Raw genomic sequence first — 16,693 nt, 5'->3', positions numbered from 1 at the left:
GACAGGACGGGCACAGATGCACTGATTGGCAATATTATTCTCCCTTTATTTTTTTTTTTATATGGGAGACTAGTGAATAAATCAGGCCCACTATATTACAGTATAGTTTCTGTGGCACAACATGACTGACAGAGGTACCACAGACACGACTGGCACAGATGCACAGATTTGGCAATATTATTCTCCCTTTATTTTTATTTTTTTTTATAAGGGAGACTAGTGAATAAATCAGGCCCACTATATTACAATATAGTTTCTGTGGCACAAAATGACTGACAGAGATACCACAGACACGACTGGCACAGATGCACAGATTTGGCAATATTCTTCACCCTTTATTTTTGTTTTTTTAAATGGGAGACTAGTGAATAAATCAGGCCCAATGTATGACAGTATAGTTTCTGTGGCACAAAATGACTGACAGAGATACCACAGACACGACTAGCACAGATGCACAGATTTGGCAATATTATTCTCCCTTTATTTTAATTTTTTTTATATGGGAGACTAGTGAATGAATCAGGCCCACTATATAACAGTATAGTTTCTGTGGCACAAAATGACTGACAGAGATACCACAGACAGGACTGGCACAGATGCACTGGTTGGCAATATTATTCTCCCTTTATTTATTTTTTTATATGGGAGACTAGTGAATAAATCAGGCCCACTATATTACAGTATAGTTTCTGTGGCACAAAATGACTGACAGAGATACCACAGACACGACTGGCACAGATGCACAGATTTGGCAATATTACTCTCCCTTTATTTTTATTTTTTTTTATGGGAGACTAGTGAATAAATCAGGCCCACTATATTACAGTATAGTTTCTGTGGCACAAAATGACTGACAGAGATACCACAGACACGACTAGCACAGATGCACAGATTTGGCAATATTCTTCACCCTTTATTTTAATTTTTTTGGGGGAGACTAGTGAATAAATCAGGCCCAATGTATGACAGTATATTTTCTGTGGCACAAAGTGACTGACAGAGATACCACAGACACGACTAGCACAGATGCACAGATTTGGCAATATTATTCTCCCTTTATTTTTGTTTTTTTAAATGGGAGACTAGTGAATAAATCAGGCCCAATGTATGACAGTTTAGTTTCTGTGGCACAAAATGACTGACAGAGATACCACAGACACGACTGGCACAGATGCACAGATTTGGCAATATTATTCTCCCTTTATTTATTTATTTTTTTAAAAGGGAGACTAGTGAATAAATCAGGACCACTATATTACAGTATAGTTTCTGTGGCACAAAATGACTGACAGAGATACCACAGACAGGACGGGCACAGATGCACTGATTGGCAATATTATTCTCCCTTTATTTTTTTTTTATATGGGAGACTAGTGAATAAATCAGGCCCACTATATTACAGTATAGTTTCTGTGGCACAACATGACTGACAGAGGTACCACAGACACGACTGGCACAGATGCACAGATTTGGCAATATTATTCTCCCTTTATTTTTATTTTTTTATATGGGAGACTAGTGAATAAATCAGGCCCACTATATTACAGTATAGTTTCTGTGGCACAAAATGACTGACAGAGATACCACAGACACGACTGGCACAGATGCACAGATTTGGCAATATTCTTCACCCTTTATTTTTTTTTTTATATGGGAGACTAGTGAATAAATCAGGCCCACTATATTACAGTATAGTTTCTGTGGCACAAAATGACTGACAGAGATACCACAGACACGACTAGCACAGATGCACAGATTTGGCAATATTATTCTCCCTTTATTTTAATTTTTTTTATATGGGAGACTAGTGAATGAATCAGGCCCACTATATAACAGTATAGTTTCTGTGGCACAAAATGACTGACAGAGATACCACAGACAGGACTGGCACAGATGCACTGGTTGGCAATATTATTCTCCCTTTATTTATTTTTTTATATGGGAGACTAGTGAATAAATCAGGCCCACTATATTACAGTATAGTTTCTGTGGCACAAAATGACTGACAGAGATACCACAGACACGACTGGCACAGATGCACAGATTTGGCAATATTACTCTCCCTTTATTTTTATTTTTTTTTATGGGAGACTAGTGAATAAATCAGGCCCACTATATTACAATATAGTTTCTGTGGCACAAAATGACTGACAGAGATACCACAGACAGGACTGGCGCAGATGCACTGATTGGCAATATTAATCTCCCTTTTCAGGTGTGGGACAGTGCAGAAAAATACAGGCCCACTGTTTTACACTACACAGTTTCAGGGGCAGAAAGTGGCTGGAAGATATATAAATAAAAAACAAAAGGGACTGTACTACAATTACTATCTCCCTACAATAATCTCTGAAAAGTATGGCTGGCAGCAATAAAAAGGACTGCTGTGCAAAGGATAGCTGTGCAGAAAGGAAGGAGCAACAGGATTTGTGTTTTTAAAAAAGCAGTTGGTTTGCACAGCGGCGTACAAACAGCAATGCAGCTATCAGGGAGCCTTCTAAGGCAGCCCAATAAGCTACAGAGCTGATGAAGAGAAATCTAGCCTCCACTGTCCCTGCAAAGAAAAGGTGGTGTTGGACAGTGGAAATCGCTACAGCACAAGCAGTTTGGGGGTTAATGTACCCTGCCTAATGCTATCCCTGCTTCTGACGAAGCTGCAGCAACCTCTCCCTATGCTCAGCTTGGCAGCAGTAAGATGGCGGTCGGCGTGCATGCCCCTTTATAGCCCCTGTGACGCCACAGAGAGCAAGCCAATCACTGCCATGCTCTTCTCTAAGATGGTGGGGACCGAGAGCTATGTCATCACGCTGCCCACACTCTGCGTCCACCTTCATTGGCTGAGAAAAGGCGCTGAAAGCGTCATACGAAACGTGACTTTGGCGCTAAGATCGCCGACCGCGTGGCCGATCCCACACTGGGATCAGGTCGGGTTTCACGAAACCCGACTTTGCCAAAAGTCGACGACTTTTGAAAATGTTCGATCCGTTTCGCTCAACCGTAATTTCAGCTATTCAATACAAAAAGTGAAACTCATATCTTATATAGAGTCATTACAAATAGAGAGATCTATTTCAAGTATTTATTTATGTCAATGTTGATGATTATGGCTTACAGACAATGAAAACCTAAAAGTCAATATCTCAGTAAATTAGAATACTTTATAACACCAGCTTGAAAAATGATTGTAAAATCCAAAATGTTGGCCTACTGAAATGTATGTTCAGTAAATGCACTCAATACTTGGTCGGGGTTCCTTTTCCATCAATTACTGCATCAATGTGGCGTGGCATGGAGGCGACCAGCCTGTGGCACTGCTGAGGTGTTATGGAAGCCCAGGTTGCTTTGATAGCAGCCTTCAGTTCATATACATTGTTGAGTCTGGCGTGTCTCATTTTCCTCTTGACAATATCCCATAGATTCTCTATGTGCTTAAGGTCAGGCGAGTTTCCTGGTCAATCAAGTACAGTGACACGGTTGTTTATAAACTAAGTATTGGTACTTTTGGCAGTGTGGACAGGTGCCAAGTCCTGCTGGAGAATGAAATTTCCATCTCCAAAAAGCTTGTTGGCAGAGGGAAGCATGAATTGCTCTAAAATTTCCTGGTAGATGGTGTTAGGAGTCAAGTTTCCTCTGCTGCACAGGGGGAATCTCGATCCGCCTCTGCTGCGGTCTCCCATTCTCCTTCGGCCGCAGTGGAGCCTGCTCAGCGGAGACGTTGGTCCCAGCGTCTCACTGAGTCTGATTCAGTGCAAAGGGTTTTTGCTGCCTCTCCAGGCTCTGCTATTGTACCCTGCACTGATCTACGGCGAACAGGCTTTTCTGGGACTAAGTCCTGCTTTGCACATACTGAGCATGCCCAGGGTAAGATCTCTCAGTGGAGATCAAGGGTCACATGTTCAGGTACTGCAGCCAAGTCTATTGGTCTTTCTAGGAAGGTCCTGTAGGTACGCAGACTCTGTAGCAATCTCTCATTGGTCCTCTTCTTTAAGGTCCTGAACGTGCTACAGCTATTTAAGGCTCGCATGGCCGCACGGCCATGCGCTAGTATCTTCTAAAGTTACATGCTTTGCGCCACTGTGGTCATATGCGTGAATGTGTTCAGGGACCTAGCTGAAATAAGCCCCTAGAATGCTGGCACCTCCGGTGAGGAGATTGTGTATGAGAGTATTCAGGGACCCGGATGAAATAAGCCCCTAGAATGCTGGCACCTCCGGCGAGGAGTGTTGTGTGCATGCATGACCACTGACTGCTCTCTTCTGGGTAGTTAGCCTGTGTCTCTGTGAGAGTTAACAGGGCACAGAGCGTTGCTTTCTTGGCCGCTCTGTGAAGCTAACAGAGCTGGTTAATACCGCCATATAGTGCCGCCATTTACTTAGCGGCAGGATATTTCCTGCACGGTGGATCCCGGGTTGCGAACGCACCAATCACATCAATAAATATATTCGGTGCGTTCCGCAAACCCTAACAGATGGCTGCTCTGACTTTGGTCTTCATAAAACACCCTGGACCTACACCATCAGATGACATGGCTCCTCAAACCATCACTGATGGTGGAAATTTCACACTAGATCTCAGGACACTTGGATTGTGTGCCTCTCCACTCTTCCTACAGACTCTGGGATCTTGATTTCCAAATGAAATGTAAAATTTCTTTCATCTGAAAACAACACCTTAGACCACTGATCAACAGCCTAGTTCTTTTTCTCCTTGGCCCAGGTAAGACCCTTCTGACGTTGCCTACTGGTCATGAGTGGCTTGACAAAAGGAATGTGACACTTGTAGCCCATGTTCTGGATATGTCTGTGTGTGGTGTCTCTTGAATCAATGAATCGAGCAGTCCACTCCTTATGAATCTCCCCAAAATTTTTGAATGGCCTTTTCTTAATAATCCTTTCAAATCTGCGGCTATCCTTGTGCACCTTTTTGTACCACATGTTTTCCTTCCACTTAACCTTCCATTAATATGCTTGGATACAGCACTCTGTGAATAGCCAGCTTCATTAGCAATGACCTTTTGTGGCTTGCTCTCCATGTGGAGTGTGTCTATGACTGCTTCTGGACATCTGTCAAGACAGCAGTCTTCCCCATGATTGTGGAGCCTACTGAAACAGACTAAATGATCTTTTTAAATGCTTATGAAGCCTTTGCAGGTGTTTTTCATTAGTTATTCTAATTAACTGAGATAATGACTTTTGGGTTTTCATTGGCTGTAATCCATAATCATCAACATTAACAGAAATTACAAATAAAGTGAGGCATTTGTTTATGACTCTATATAATATAGGAGTTTCACTTTTTGTATCGAAGAACTGAAATAAAGGACCTTTTTGATGATATTCTAATTTTATGAGAATCACCTGAATATAATTTAGCTAACATGCATTGTTAACAAAAGTATTTACTGCACTTATCACAAGTTTGGACACACCTGCTCATCCAGTGGTTTTCTGTGTTCATAATTGAAATGTGCACATTGTAGATACAGACTGAAGGCTTCACAGTGGGCCCCATAGATGTAGAAACCATCTGCTCACCTTTCCTACATCTCACAAAGACATGGCAGTTGGTATCAAAAATCTCAAATTTTGACTCATCAGACCACAGTACAAATTTCCAGTTATCTAATGTCTAGTCCTTGTGTGGCTTGTCTCTTCTTGTTTGTGGTCCTCAGTAGTGGTTTCTTTGCAGCAATTTGACCATAAAACCTTGTTCTTGCAGTCTCCTCTGCACATTTGATGTTGATAAATTTTTACTACTTGATGTCTGTGCATAATTTATGACGGCCTGTATCTGAAGTGCTGTTAATTTGTATTTTCTGAGGCTGGGAACTCTGATGAACTTATCTGCCACAGCAAAGGTAATTCTTGGTTTTCCTTTGTAGTTTGCTGCTTTCATCTGAATCTACAACACTCACATTACAATAAGAATAAGGAAAACCATTGCATGAAGAGGTGTGTCCAAACTATTGACTTATATTTTATTTGTAAACTTTACTGTGGAAAAATTTTAGGCAGGTGTCATTAAGAACAATCTTTAGTGTAAATAAGAACACAGAGTTCTGAAAGTGATGATATGACCCTCACAGAACTCTGATCTCAAAATCATAAAGTCTGTATTTATTAAATGAAGATACAGAAGGAAAAATCTGTGTTTAGTTCACCAAGATATCTAGAACAACCTCTCTGCCAAGTTCATTCAAAAATTTAATCAAAGTAAACCTAGAAGAATTGATGCTTTGATGCTGTTTGGAAGGGAAAAGGTGGTTGCACCCGATATTGATTTGATTTAGATTTCTGTTTTGTTAATTCACTTTGCTTTCATTAATTAGCAAAATGCAAACTATTAAAACTTTTATTTATTTATTTACTTATTTTTATTTTAAGAGTTTTTACTATGCAGCATTTCTTTCATACCTGCCTAAAACTTTTGAACTGTGGTATATTTATAAATTATTTGACCTATTTTGAGATCCATTCTCTTTTGCAGTGGATGTCTTACTTCGAATCACAGTGCACTGAACAATACTGTAGATGATGCAATATTGGTTAGTCAAAATTTTTTAACGACCACAATGTGGTTCATAAGTGGGATGAATCTCATGACTGTAGAATTTGTATTTTGTAAAGGAAAACCTTTCAGGAAGCCAATCTACACTAACTGTAAGTATGAAATGTAACAAAGCAATTATCTATATATATATATATATATCTATAATATAACGCTGGGAGCGTCACTCTGTCCGAAGCCTCTATAGACTGCGCAAGCGCACGCGCCGGCGCAGTCTAGGCCCCACAGAGCGACGCTCCCAGGAGATCGCGGTATGCGTAAACACTGAACGCACACCGCGATCTCCAACGGAGAAGCAGGGACCGCCAGGAGGGTAAGTATGATATATTTACCTGTCCCGTTCCTCCGTTGCGCGCTGCTCCTCCGTCCTCCGGTCCACATCCTCTGCCTGTGACGTTCACAGTTCAGAGGGCGCGATGACGCGCTTAATGCGCGCCGCCCTCTGACTGAACAGTCACAGCCAGAGGACCCGGAAGACAGACCGGCGCGCAGCGCTGGATCAGGCCCAGGTAACTATAGCAAGTGCCGGGGGCCTGAGCTAGTGGCGACTCCGACACCTGACCCCCCACAGCGCGCCGGTGTCCCTGCCTGCTCAGGCCCCCAGCACCGCCGCGCACAGCCACCGCACCCAGCACAGCCTGAGCCACCGCACCCAGCACAGCCTGAGCCACCGCACCCAGCACAGCCTGAGCCACCGCACCCAGCACAGCCTGAGCCACCGCACCCAGCACAGCCACGCACAGCCGCCGCACCCAGCACAGCCACGCACAGCCACCGCACCCAGCACAGCCACACACACCTAGCACAGCCGCCCGCACCCAGCACAGCCGCCCGCACTCAGCACCGCCACACACAGCCGCCCGCACTCAGCACCGCCACACACAGCCGCCCACGCACAGCACAGCCACATACAGCCGCCGCACCCAGCACAGCCACGCACAGCCACCGCACCCAGCACAGCCACGCACACCTAGCACAGCCGCCCGCACCCAGCACAGCCGCCCGCACTCAGCACCGCCACACACAGCCGCCCGCATTCAGCACCGCCACGCACAGCCGCCCACGCACAGCACAGCCACATACAGCCGCCGCACCCAGGTTAGCCACGCACAGCCACCGCACCCAGCACAGCCGCCTGCACTCAGCACAGCCACGCACAGCCGCCCGCACTCAGCACCGCCACGCACAGCCGCCCGCACTCAGCACCGCCACACACAGCACAGCCACATACAGCTGCCGCACCCAGCATGGCCACGCACAGCCGCCGCACCCAGCATAGCCACGCACAGCCACCGCACCCAGCACAGCCACGCACAGCCGCCGCACCCAGCACAGCCACGCACAGCCGCCCACACCCAGCACAGCCACGCACAGCCGCCCGCACCCAGCACAGCCGCCTGCACTCAGCACAGCCACGCACAGCTGCCCACAGCCACGCACAGCCCCCTGCACTCAGCACCGCCGCGCACAGCTGCCCGCACTCAGCACTGCCACGCACAGCCGCCCACGCACAGCACAGCCACATACAGCCGCCCGCACTTAGCACAGCCGCCTGCACTGATGGGGTGCAGGATGGAGCAGCACATGATAGGATGGAGCAGCACATGACAGGATGGGGGCGCAGGATGGAGCAGCACATGACAGGGTGGAGCAGCACATGACAGGATGGGGGCGCAGGATGGAGCAGCACAGCCACCGCACCCAGCACAGCCACCGCACCCAGCACAGCCGCCCGCACCCAGCACAGCCTGAGCCACCGCACCCAGCACAGCCACGCACAGCCGCCGCACCCAGCACAGCCACCGCACCCAGCACAGCCGCCGCACCCAGCACAGCCACCGCACCCAGCACAGCCACGCACACCCACCCACAGCCACGCACAGCCGCCTGCACTCAGCACAGCCGCCCACACCCAGCACAGCCGCCAGCACTCAGCACCGCCACGCACAGCCGCCCGCACTCAGCACCGCCACGCACAGCCGCCCACGCACAGCACAGCCATATACAGCCGCCGCACCCAGCATAGCCACGCACAGCCACCGCACACCCAGCACCGCCACGCACAGCTGCCGCACCCAGCACAGCCGCCGCACCCAGCACAGCCACGCACAGCCGCCCACACCAAGCACAGCCACGCACAGCCGCCCGCACCCAGCACAGCCACGCACAGCCGCCCACACCAAGCACAGCCACGCACAGCCGCCGCACCCAGCACAGCCATGCACAGCCGCCCGCAGCCACGCACAGCCGCCTGCACTCAGTACCGCCACGCACAGCCGCCCGCACTCAGTACCGCCACGCACAGCCGCCCGCACTCAGCACAGCCACGCAGCCACCCGCACCCAGCACAGCCACGCCCAGCCGCCCGAACCCAGCACAGCCACGCCCAGCCGCCCAAACCCAGCACAGCCACGCGCAGCCACCCGCACCCAGCACAGCCACGCGCAGCCGCCCACGCACAGCACAGCCACATACAGCCGCCCGCACTCAGCACAGCCGCCCGCACTGATGGGGGCGCAGGATGGAGCAGCACATGATAGGATGGGGGCGCAGGATGGGAGCACATGACAGGATGGGGATGCAGGATGGAGCAGTACATGACAGGGTGGAGCAGCACATGACAGGATGGGGGCGCAGGATGGAGCAGCACATGACAGGATGGGAGAGCAAGATGGCAGCAGCACATACCAGGATGGAGACCATATACCAATATAAATGCTCGCCACCCGGGCGTAGAACGGCTTCAATAGCTAGTATACAGGTCCTTCTCAAAAAATTAGCATATAGTGTTAAATTTCATTATTTACCATAATTTAATGATTACAATTAAACTTTCATATATTATAGATTCATTATCCACCAACTGAAATTTGTCAGGTCTTTTATTGTTTTAATACTGATGATTTTGGCATACAACTCCTGATAACCCAAAAAACCTGTCTCAATAAATTAGCATATTTCACCCGTCCAATCAAATAAAAGTGTTTTTTAATAACAAACAAAAAAACCATCAAATAATAATGTTCAGTTATGCACTCAATACTTGGTCGGGAATCCTTTGGCAGAAATGACTGCTTCAATGCGGCGTGGCATGGAGGCAATCAGCCTGTGACACTGCTGATATGTTATGGAGGCCCAGGATGCTTCAATAGCGGCCTTAAGCTCATCCAGAGTGTTGGGTCTTGCGTCTCTCAACTTTCTCTTCACAATATCCCACAGATTCTCTATGGGGTTCAGGTCAGGAGAGTTGGCAGGCCAATTGAGCACAGTAATACCATGGTCAGTAAACCATTTACCAGTGGTTTTGGCACTGTGAGCAGGTGCCAGGTCGTGCTGAAAAATGAAATCTTCATCTCCATAAAGCATTTCAGCCGATGGAAGCATGAAGTGCTCCAAAATCTCCTGATAGCTAGCTGCATTGACCCTGCCCTTGATGAAACACAGTGGACCAACACCAGCAGCTGACATGGCACCCCACACCATCACTGACTGTGGGTACTTGACACTGGACTTCAGGCATTTTGGCATTTCCTTCTCCCCAGTCTTCCTCCAGACTCTGGCACCTTGATTTCCGAATGACATGCAAAATTTGCTTTCATCAGAAAAAAGTACTTGGGACCACTTAGCAACAGTCCAGTGCTGCTTCTCTGTAGCCCAGGTCAGGCGCTTCTGCCGTTGTTTATGGTTCAAAAGTTCAAAAGTGGCTTTACCTGGGGAATGCGGCACCTGTAGCCCATTTCCTGCACACGCCTGTGCACGGTGGCTCTGGATGTTTCCACACCAGACTCAGTCCACTGCTTCCTCAGGTTCCCCAAGGTCTGGAATCGGTCCTTCTCCACAATCTTCCTCAGGGTCCTGTCTCCTCTTCTCGTTGTACAGCGTTTTCTGCCACATTGTTTCCTTCCAACAGACTTACCATTGAGGTGCCTTGATACAGCACTCTGGGAACAGCCTATTTGTTGAGAAATTTCTTTCTGGGTCTTACCCTCTTGCTTGAGGGTGTCAATGATGGCCTTCTTGACATCTGTCAGGTCGCTAGTCTTACCCATGATGGGGGTTTTGAGTAATGAACCAGGCAGGGAGTTTTTAAAAGCCTCAGGTATCTTTTGCATGTGTTTAGAGTTAATTAGTTGATTCAGAAGATTAGGGTAATAGGTCGTTTAGAGAACCTTTTCTTGATATGCTAATTTATTGAGACAGGTTTTTTGGGTTATCAGGAGTTGTATGCCAAAATCATCAGTATTAAAACAATAAAAGACCTGACAAATTTCAGTTGGTGGATAATGAATCTATAATATATGAAAGTTTAATTGTAATCATTACATTATGGTAAATAATGAAATTTAACACTATATGCTAATTTTTTGAGAAGGACCTGTATATATAATCGTCTAAGGGGCACTTCCTTCTGTCTGTCTGTCTGTCTGTTTGTCTGTCTGTCACGGAAATACCAAGTCGCTGATTGGTCACGGCTAGTGTTGAGTGATACCTTCCGATATCGGGAAATATCGTATAGGATTGGATTGGACCGATACCCAAAAAATATCGGATATCGAAAACCAATGCAAGTCAATGGGACACAAATATCAGAATGAAAATAAACCCTTTATTTCCTTGTAGGTTAATTCTACATGAAGGAAAACAACTAAGAATAATGTAGAATGAATTGGGGGAGGTGGAGGAGACATTAAAGGCATAGAGGTTTATCCAAATCATATGGAATAGCAGGAATTATTTTTTTTTAAGACATTCGGAGTTACAAAGATATTGACTATGTTAAGCTTTTTTATATTTTGTCAGATATTTATGTTTCACTACTTCCATGCTCTTCACCTACTTTTTTACTTCTCCCACACTTTCTCCTTCATCATCCTCAGCAGCAACATCTTTTTCATCAACTTTTTCTTCATCTTATTCCTCTTATTCTTCTTTACCTTCTTATTATTCTTTTTTTTACATTCTTCTTATTCAACTATTATTATTCTTCATATTCTGCTTCTTCATATTCTTTATATTCTTCTTCTTCTTCATATTCTTATTTGTGACAGGCATTCCTGTAGTTGCTATCTATAAACATTTGAAGATTACACCTTCCGTTCTGCCTGTCATAAAAGTTTTACAACAGGATTTGTCCGCATTCAGTTTTGCATGCAGCAGCAGGTTTTTTCCAGGGGCACCATGAGGAGGAATGGACTCACCCCCATTCACTGCTTAGTCTTCTTCTGCTTATAATTTAGATAATATCTTTTGCTCTGATTTTTAGTCTTATGCTTAATGTTCTGGTGGTTGTCTTCTTGTTCTTTGTCCTCTTGGTCATCTTCTTGGTCTTCTTTGGGGTGGTCTTCAGCGTCGTCGTCTTCAGGGTCATCATCTTCGGGGTCGTCGTCTTCTTCAGGGTGGTCTTCAGGGTCGTCGTCTTTCGGGTCATCGTCTTCTTAGGGGTGGTCTTCAGGGTCGTCGACTTCAGGGTCATCGTCGTCTTCTTCGGGGTGGTCTTCAGGGTCATCGTCTTCAGGGTCATTGTCAGGGAGATCCAGAGTGATTACCAAAAACCATTTAAAAAAGCTTGAACTTGGAAATGTAGCAGAAGGTACAAGAAGACTGAAGAACTGCCGAGAACCAGCTGACGGTACTGGAACCCGGATGGGTAGCAGAAGGTACAAGAGCCAATGGAACTACCGAGGACCAGCTGATGGTACTGGAACCCGGTTACTCAGCAGCAGGTACCTGTGCCAGAAAGCACTACCAAGGACAAGCAGATGTTGGTGGAACTCGGATACCGAGAAGGAGGCACCTAAGCCTAAGGCACTGCCTGGAACCAGCTGATGTTAATGGAACCCAAGGGGACATATTCAAGATTGACTTCCAAAGAACCAGCTAATGGTACTGGAACTCAGATAGGCAGCAGAAGGTACACATGAAAAAAAAAGTTGCAAGGCCGTGAGCCGGACGGAGTTACCAATCAATAGTAGTGTGAATGTGGACAGAGCAGGAGAAATTGCCAGACACAGAGCAGGGGATCAGCTGACATTACTAAACCCCAATAACACTGGAGCATGTGTTGACTGAGCAGATGGCACTTCTGAGCAGCAACTGGCGGTGTTGGAGCCCAGGGTAAATACTAGAAACAGAGTGTAGCCAGAGGCCTATTTGGAGCAAGTTTAAAATCAGTAGTAGTGTGAATGTGGACAGAGCAGGAGAAATTGCCAGACGCAGAGCAGGGGATCAGCTGAGGTTACTGAACCCCAATAACACTGGAGCATGTGTTGACTGTGCAGACGGCACTTCTGAGCAGCAACTGGCGGTGTTGGAGCCCAGGGTAAATACTAGAAACAGAGTGTAGCCAGAGGCCTATTTGGAGCAAGTTTAAAATCATTAGTAGTGTGAATGTGGACAGAGCAGGAGAAATTGCCGGACACACAGCAGGGGATCAGCTGATGTTACTGAACCCCAATAACACTGGAGCATGTGTTGACTGTGCAGACGGCACTTCTGAGCAGCAACTGGCGGTGTTGGAGCCCAGGGATTACAGTTCAGGTGGTAGAAACATGAACACAACAGGAGACCTGGATACTGTTGCCAACCAATCATTTAATCTGGAAGAAGACTGGCAAATTCCTGTGAGATCCAGGCCATGTTCATTTTCAGAAAAGTAAGCCGGTCAATGATATCGGAGGATAGTCACATGCGACGGTCTGTTAGTACACCACCTGCGGCACTAAAGACACTTTCCGTTAATACACTAGCAGCAGGGCAAGCCAGCACCTCCAATGCATACTGGCTAAGCTCTGGCCATGTATCCCCCAAAACTTGAAGGGGGAAGAGCTGTCTCGGAGTACACAGAGAGGGCAAGACATGCAGTCTGTCACCATCTGACGGAAATGTTGCCTCCTGCTGACTGGAGCCGTCTGTGATGGTGTAGACATTTGTGGCGGGGACACAAAACTTTGCCACATTTGGTCTTGCCTTCTGCTGAGGCGCTGCTTCTGCTTCCTCTTTGTGCAGAGCTTCCTCCACTGCCTCGATGCACTGAGCTGCTTTGTAAAGCACTAGCAGCACTGCTCTCGGGTGGAATGGAGAACATGATGGAGTGCACCAGCGTGTCTTGGTACTCCCGCATTTTAAGCTACCGATTCAACGGTGTTATGAGGCTTTGTAAGTTGTCCCGGTAGCGAGGATCTAGGAGGGTGTACACCCAATAATCAGCCGTCTTGAGAATGTGGGCGATGCAGCGATCGTTTCTCAGGCACTGCAGCATGAAATCAACCATGTGCTGCAGACTGCCAACTGGCCAAGAAACGATGTCCCCTGCTTGAGGCGTCATCTCTGTCTGCTCTGTATCACCTCACCCTCGCTCTACATACTGACTACTAGAGCATTGTGTGCCTCCCTCCTCTGGACAGATGTCTTCCTCCTCCATTGACTCCTCCTTATCCTCCTCACAAAGTGTCCCCTGCCTAGGCCTTTGTGAGGAACCATGTTGCGCAGACTGCTCAGAAGCAGATGGCATTTGTGACTCCTCATCCTCCACCTCTTCCACAACCTCATCCCTTAGCACTTGCAGTGTTTTTTGAAGCAGGCAGATAAGGGGGATAGTCATGCTGACTTGTGCATCATCTGCACTCGCCATTCGCGTGGAATCATCGAAGGCATGCAAAACGTGGCAGATGTCTTTCATAGAGGCCCACTCAGTGGTGGTGAAGTGTGAACGGCGCGCAGTGCGACTTGTTTGCGCCTAATGCAGCTGGTACTCCATTACTGCTGACTGCTGCTCACACAACCTCTCCAACATATGTAACGTTGAATTCCACCTGGTGGGTAGGTCACATATGATGCGATGTTCCGGAAGGCGGAATCGGTGCTGCAGAGCTGCAATGTGCGATCTTGCCATGTTGGAACGCCGCAAGTGAGCGCACTCTATGTGGACCTTGTGCAGCAGTGCATCAAGATCCGGATAGTCCCTCAAAAAACTCTGCATGACCAAGTTAAGCACATGTGCCAGACATGTGATGTGAGTGAAGTTGCCTAGGCCCAGAGCTGCCACCAGATTTCGGCCATTGTCACACACTACCATGCCTGGCTGGAGATTCGCTGGCTCAAACCACATGTCGCTCTGCTGCTTGATGGCATTCCAGAGTTCCTGCGCTGTGTGGCTTCGATTCCCCAAAGAAATTAATTTCAATACGGCCTGTTGACATTTGGCCACGGCTGTGCTCATATCGGTCATAACAGGTAAGCATTCACGGGTCCATGTGCATGTAGACCGTGATGGCTCCTGCAGCGCTGATTCAGAGAAACTGGAGTATGAGGAGGAGTCAATGTGTACAGACTGGATTCCTGCAATCCTTGGAGTTGGCAGAACATGTACAGCGCCACTCTCAAGATCTGTACCCGGCTCCACAACTTTTACCCAATGGGCAGTGAGGGAAAGGTATTGTCCCTGTCCATGGTTACTGGTCCACGCATCGGTGGTCAGGTGGACCTTGCTACTGACGGCATTTAGTAGCGCATGTTTAATTTTTCCCTCCACATGCTTTTGCAGGGCAAGGACGGCCTGCCTGCTGAAATAAAAGCGGCTGGGCACATTGTATTGTGGGACAGCCAATGTCATGAAGTTATGGAAGGTGTCAGTCTCCACCAGCCTGAATGAGAGCATTTCAAGGGACAGTAGTTTTGCAATGCCAGCATTCAGAGCCTGTGCTCGGGGGTGGTTTGCCGAGTATGGGCCACCTTTTCTCCCATGCCTGTGCTTCCAATGGCTATAGACTGGCCTGGGAATGTGAGGATGACAGGGAACGTGGTGCTGTGGGTGGAATGAAACTGTGTCTCTGTACAACAGTGCCAGAGGTTCTTCCATGGCGATCCTGTGAGGAAGCCGAACCAGCTGTGTGTGAGCAGGAGGAAGAGGCTACAACACGAGCTGAAGAGGTGGTAGGTGGCACTGTAGGTTGGCCTAGGTCTTCAGTGTGTCTTTGTAACTCCACCACGTGCTTGGTCCGCACATGTTTCCACATATTTGTGGTATTGAGGTTGCTGACACTTTTCCCTCTTTTCACTTTTTGATTACACAGCTTGACAAAGCAAATGTCATCTGCAACTGCGTCAAAAAAGGACCAGGCACTGCAAGTCTTGGGAGTGCCCATTTTGGGTTTTGGAAGATGCATGCTCCTAATGGGTGCCGAAGTGGAGGCTACAGGCAACCAAGTCTGCCCCCTCCCTCTCCCTCCTTTTTGGGCCAATCAGGTAATCTCTTCCTCAGAGCTGCTCCCACCACCTTCCTGTACCTCACGCCATGATGGGTCAAGGACCTCATCATCTACACTACCCTCTTCAAACAACTGCTTCTCCTGGGTAGTCTCGACAGCACAGTACGCACCAGAAAGTAGCACCTGATCATCAGATGCGTACTGAGGTGTGCTGACCAAAGGCACTGGCCCACCCACCTCTTCAGATTCAGAGAGACAAAGCTGTTGCGCATCACTGCATACTACCTATTCTTCAAATTCTAGAATGCTGCTTGGCTTGTCCCCTCTTTCCAAGTCAAGAGACTCAGAGAACAGAAGTAGAGATGGCTCCTGTCCAGGGCTCTCTGACTTCCTGGGCAATTTGGCAGGTGGTGAAGAGACAGATGGGTGCTCTTCAGTGCTCTGGACCTGAGAGGATCTGGAACTAATTGAAGTCGATGTGTTAGCTGCCATCCATCCGACAACAGCTTCAATTTGTTCCTCCCGCAGCAGTGGGGTACAGCGAGCTCCTACAAAGCTGTGCATAAAGGACTGTTCCCTGGTAAAACTGGGGGATGCTGAGTCACTGGTGCCCGCAGCAGGCACAGAATCCCCACATCCTCTCCCTGCAGAAACTCCATGCCCACGACCACGTGCCTTACTCCCTGCCTTCTTCATCTTGGTAGACTGATAAGGATAGGCAGAAAAGTACTAAGGGCTTAGTGTGCTTATTCCTGAACAGCTGCTAACAGGTATAAGAAACACTAATTTTATAAAGTGTGGACTAGACTTTAATATGAGCTAATGTGGCCTACACAACTGTAAAGAGGAGTGTTTGGTGAACTTTATTAACTTTTTGTTTTTTTTTCACAAAAAGACACTGGATGTGCCCATTCAGCTGG

The 16,693-nt window shown here is 47.5% G+C and overlaps 1 protein-coding gene across 1 annotated transcript in view; it reads left to right on the top strand.

The window, feature by feature from the left end:
- The window catches only part of LOC143808072 (putative cation-transporting ATPase 13A4), a 506,094-nt gene that overhangs the window by 461,201 nt on the left and 28,200 nt on the right, over positions 1 to 16,693 (top strand). Inside the window, exon 27 of the mRNA XM_077290329.1 lies at positions 6,487 to 6,659. Within this exon, the coding sequence (XP_077146444.1) occupies positions 6,487 to 6,659 (173 nt within the window). The remainder of the gene's footprint in view (positions 1 to 6,486; positions 6,660 to 16,693) is intronic.

The sequence above is a fragment of the Ranitomeya variabilis genome, chromosome 2 (assembly GCF_051348905.1).
Source record: "Ranitomeya variabilis isolate aRanVar5 chromosome 2, aRanVar5.hap1, whole genome shotgun sequence".
NCBI classification, from domain to species: domain Eukaryota; kingdom Metazoa; phylum Chordata; class Amphibia; order Anura; family Dendrobatidae; genus Ranitomeya; species Ranitomeya variabilis.
Note: the sequence above shows the minus strand (reverse complement) of the source record. Positions and strands in the feature narration are given on the sequence as shown.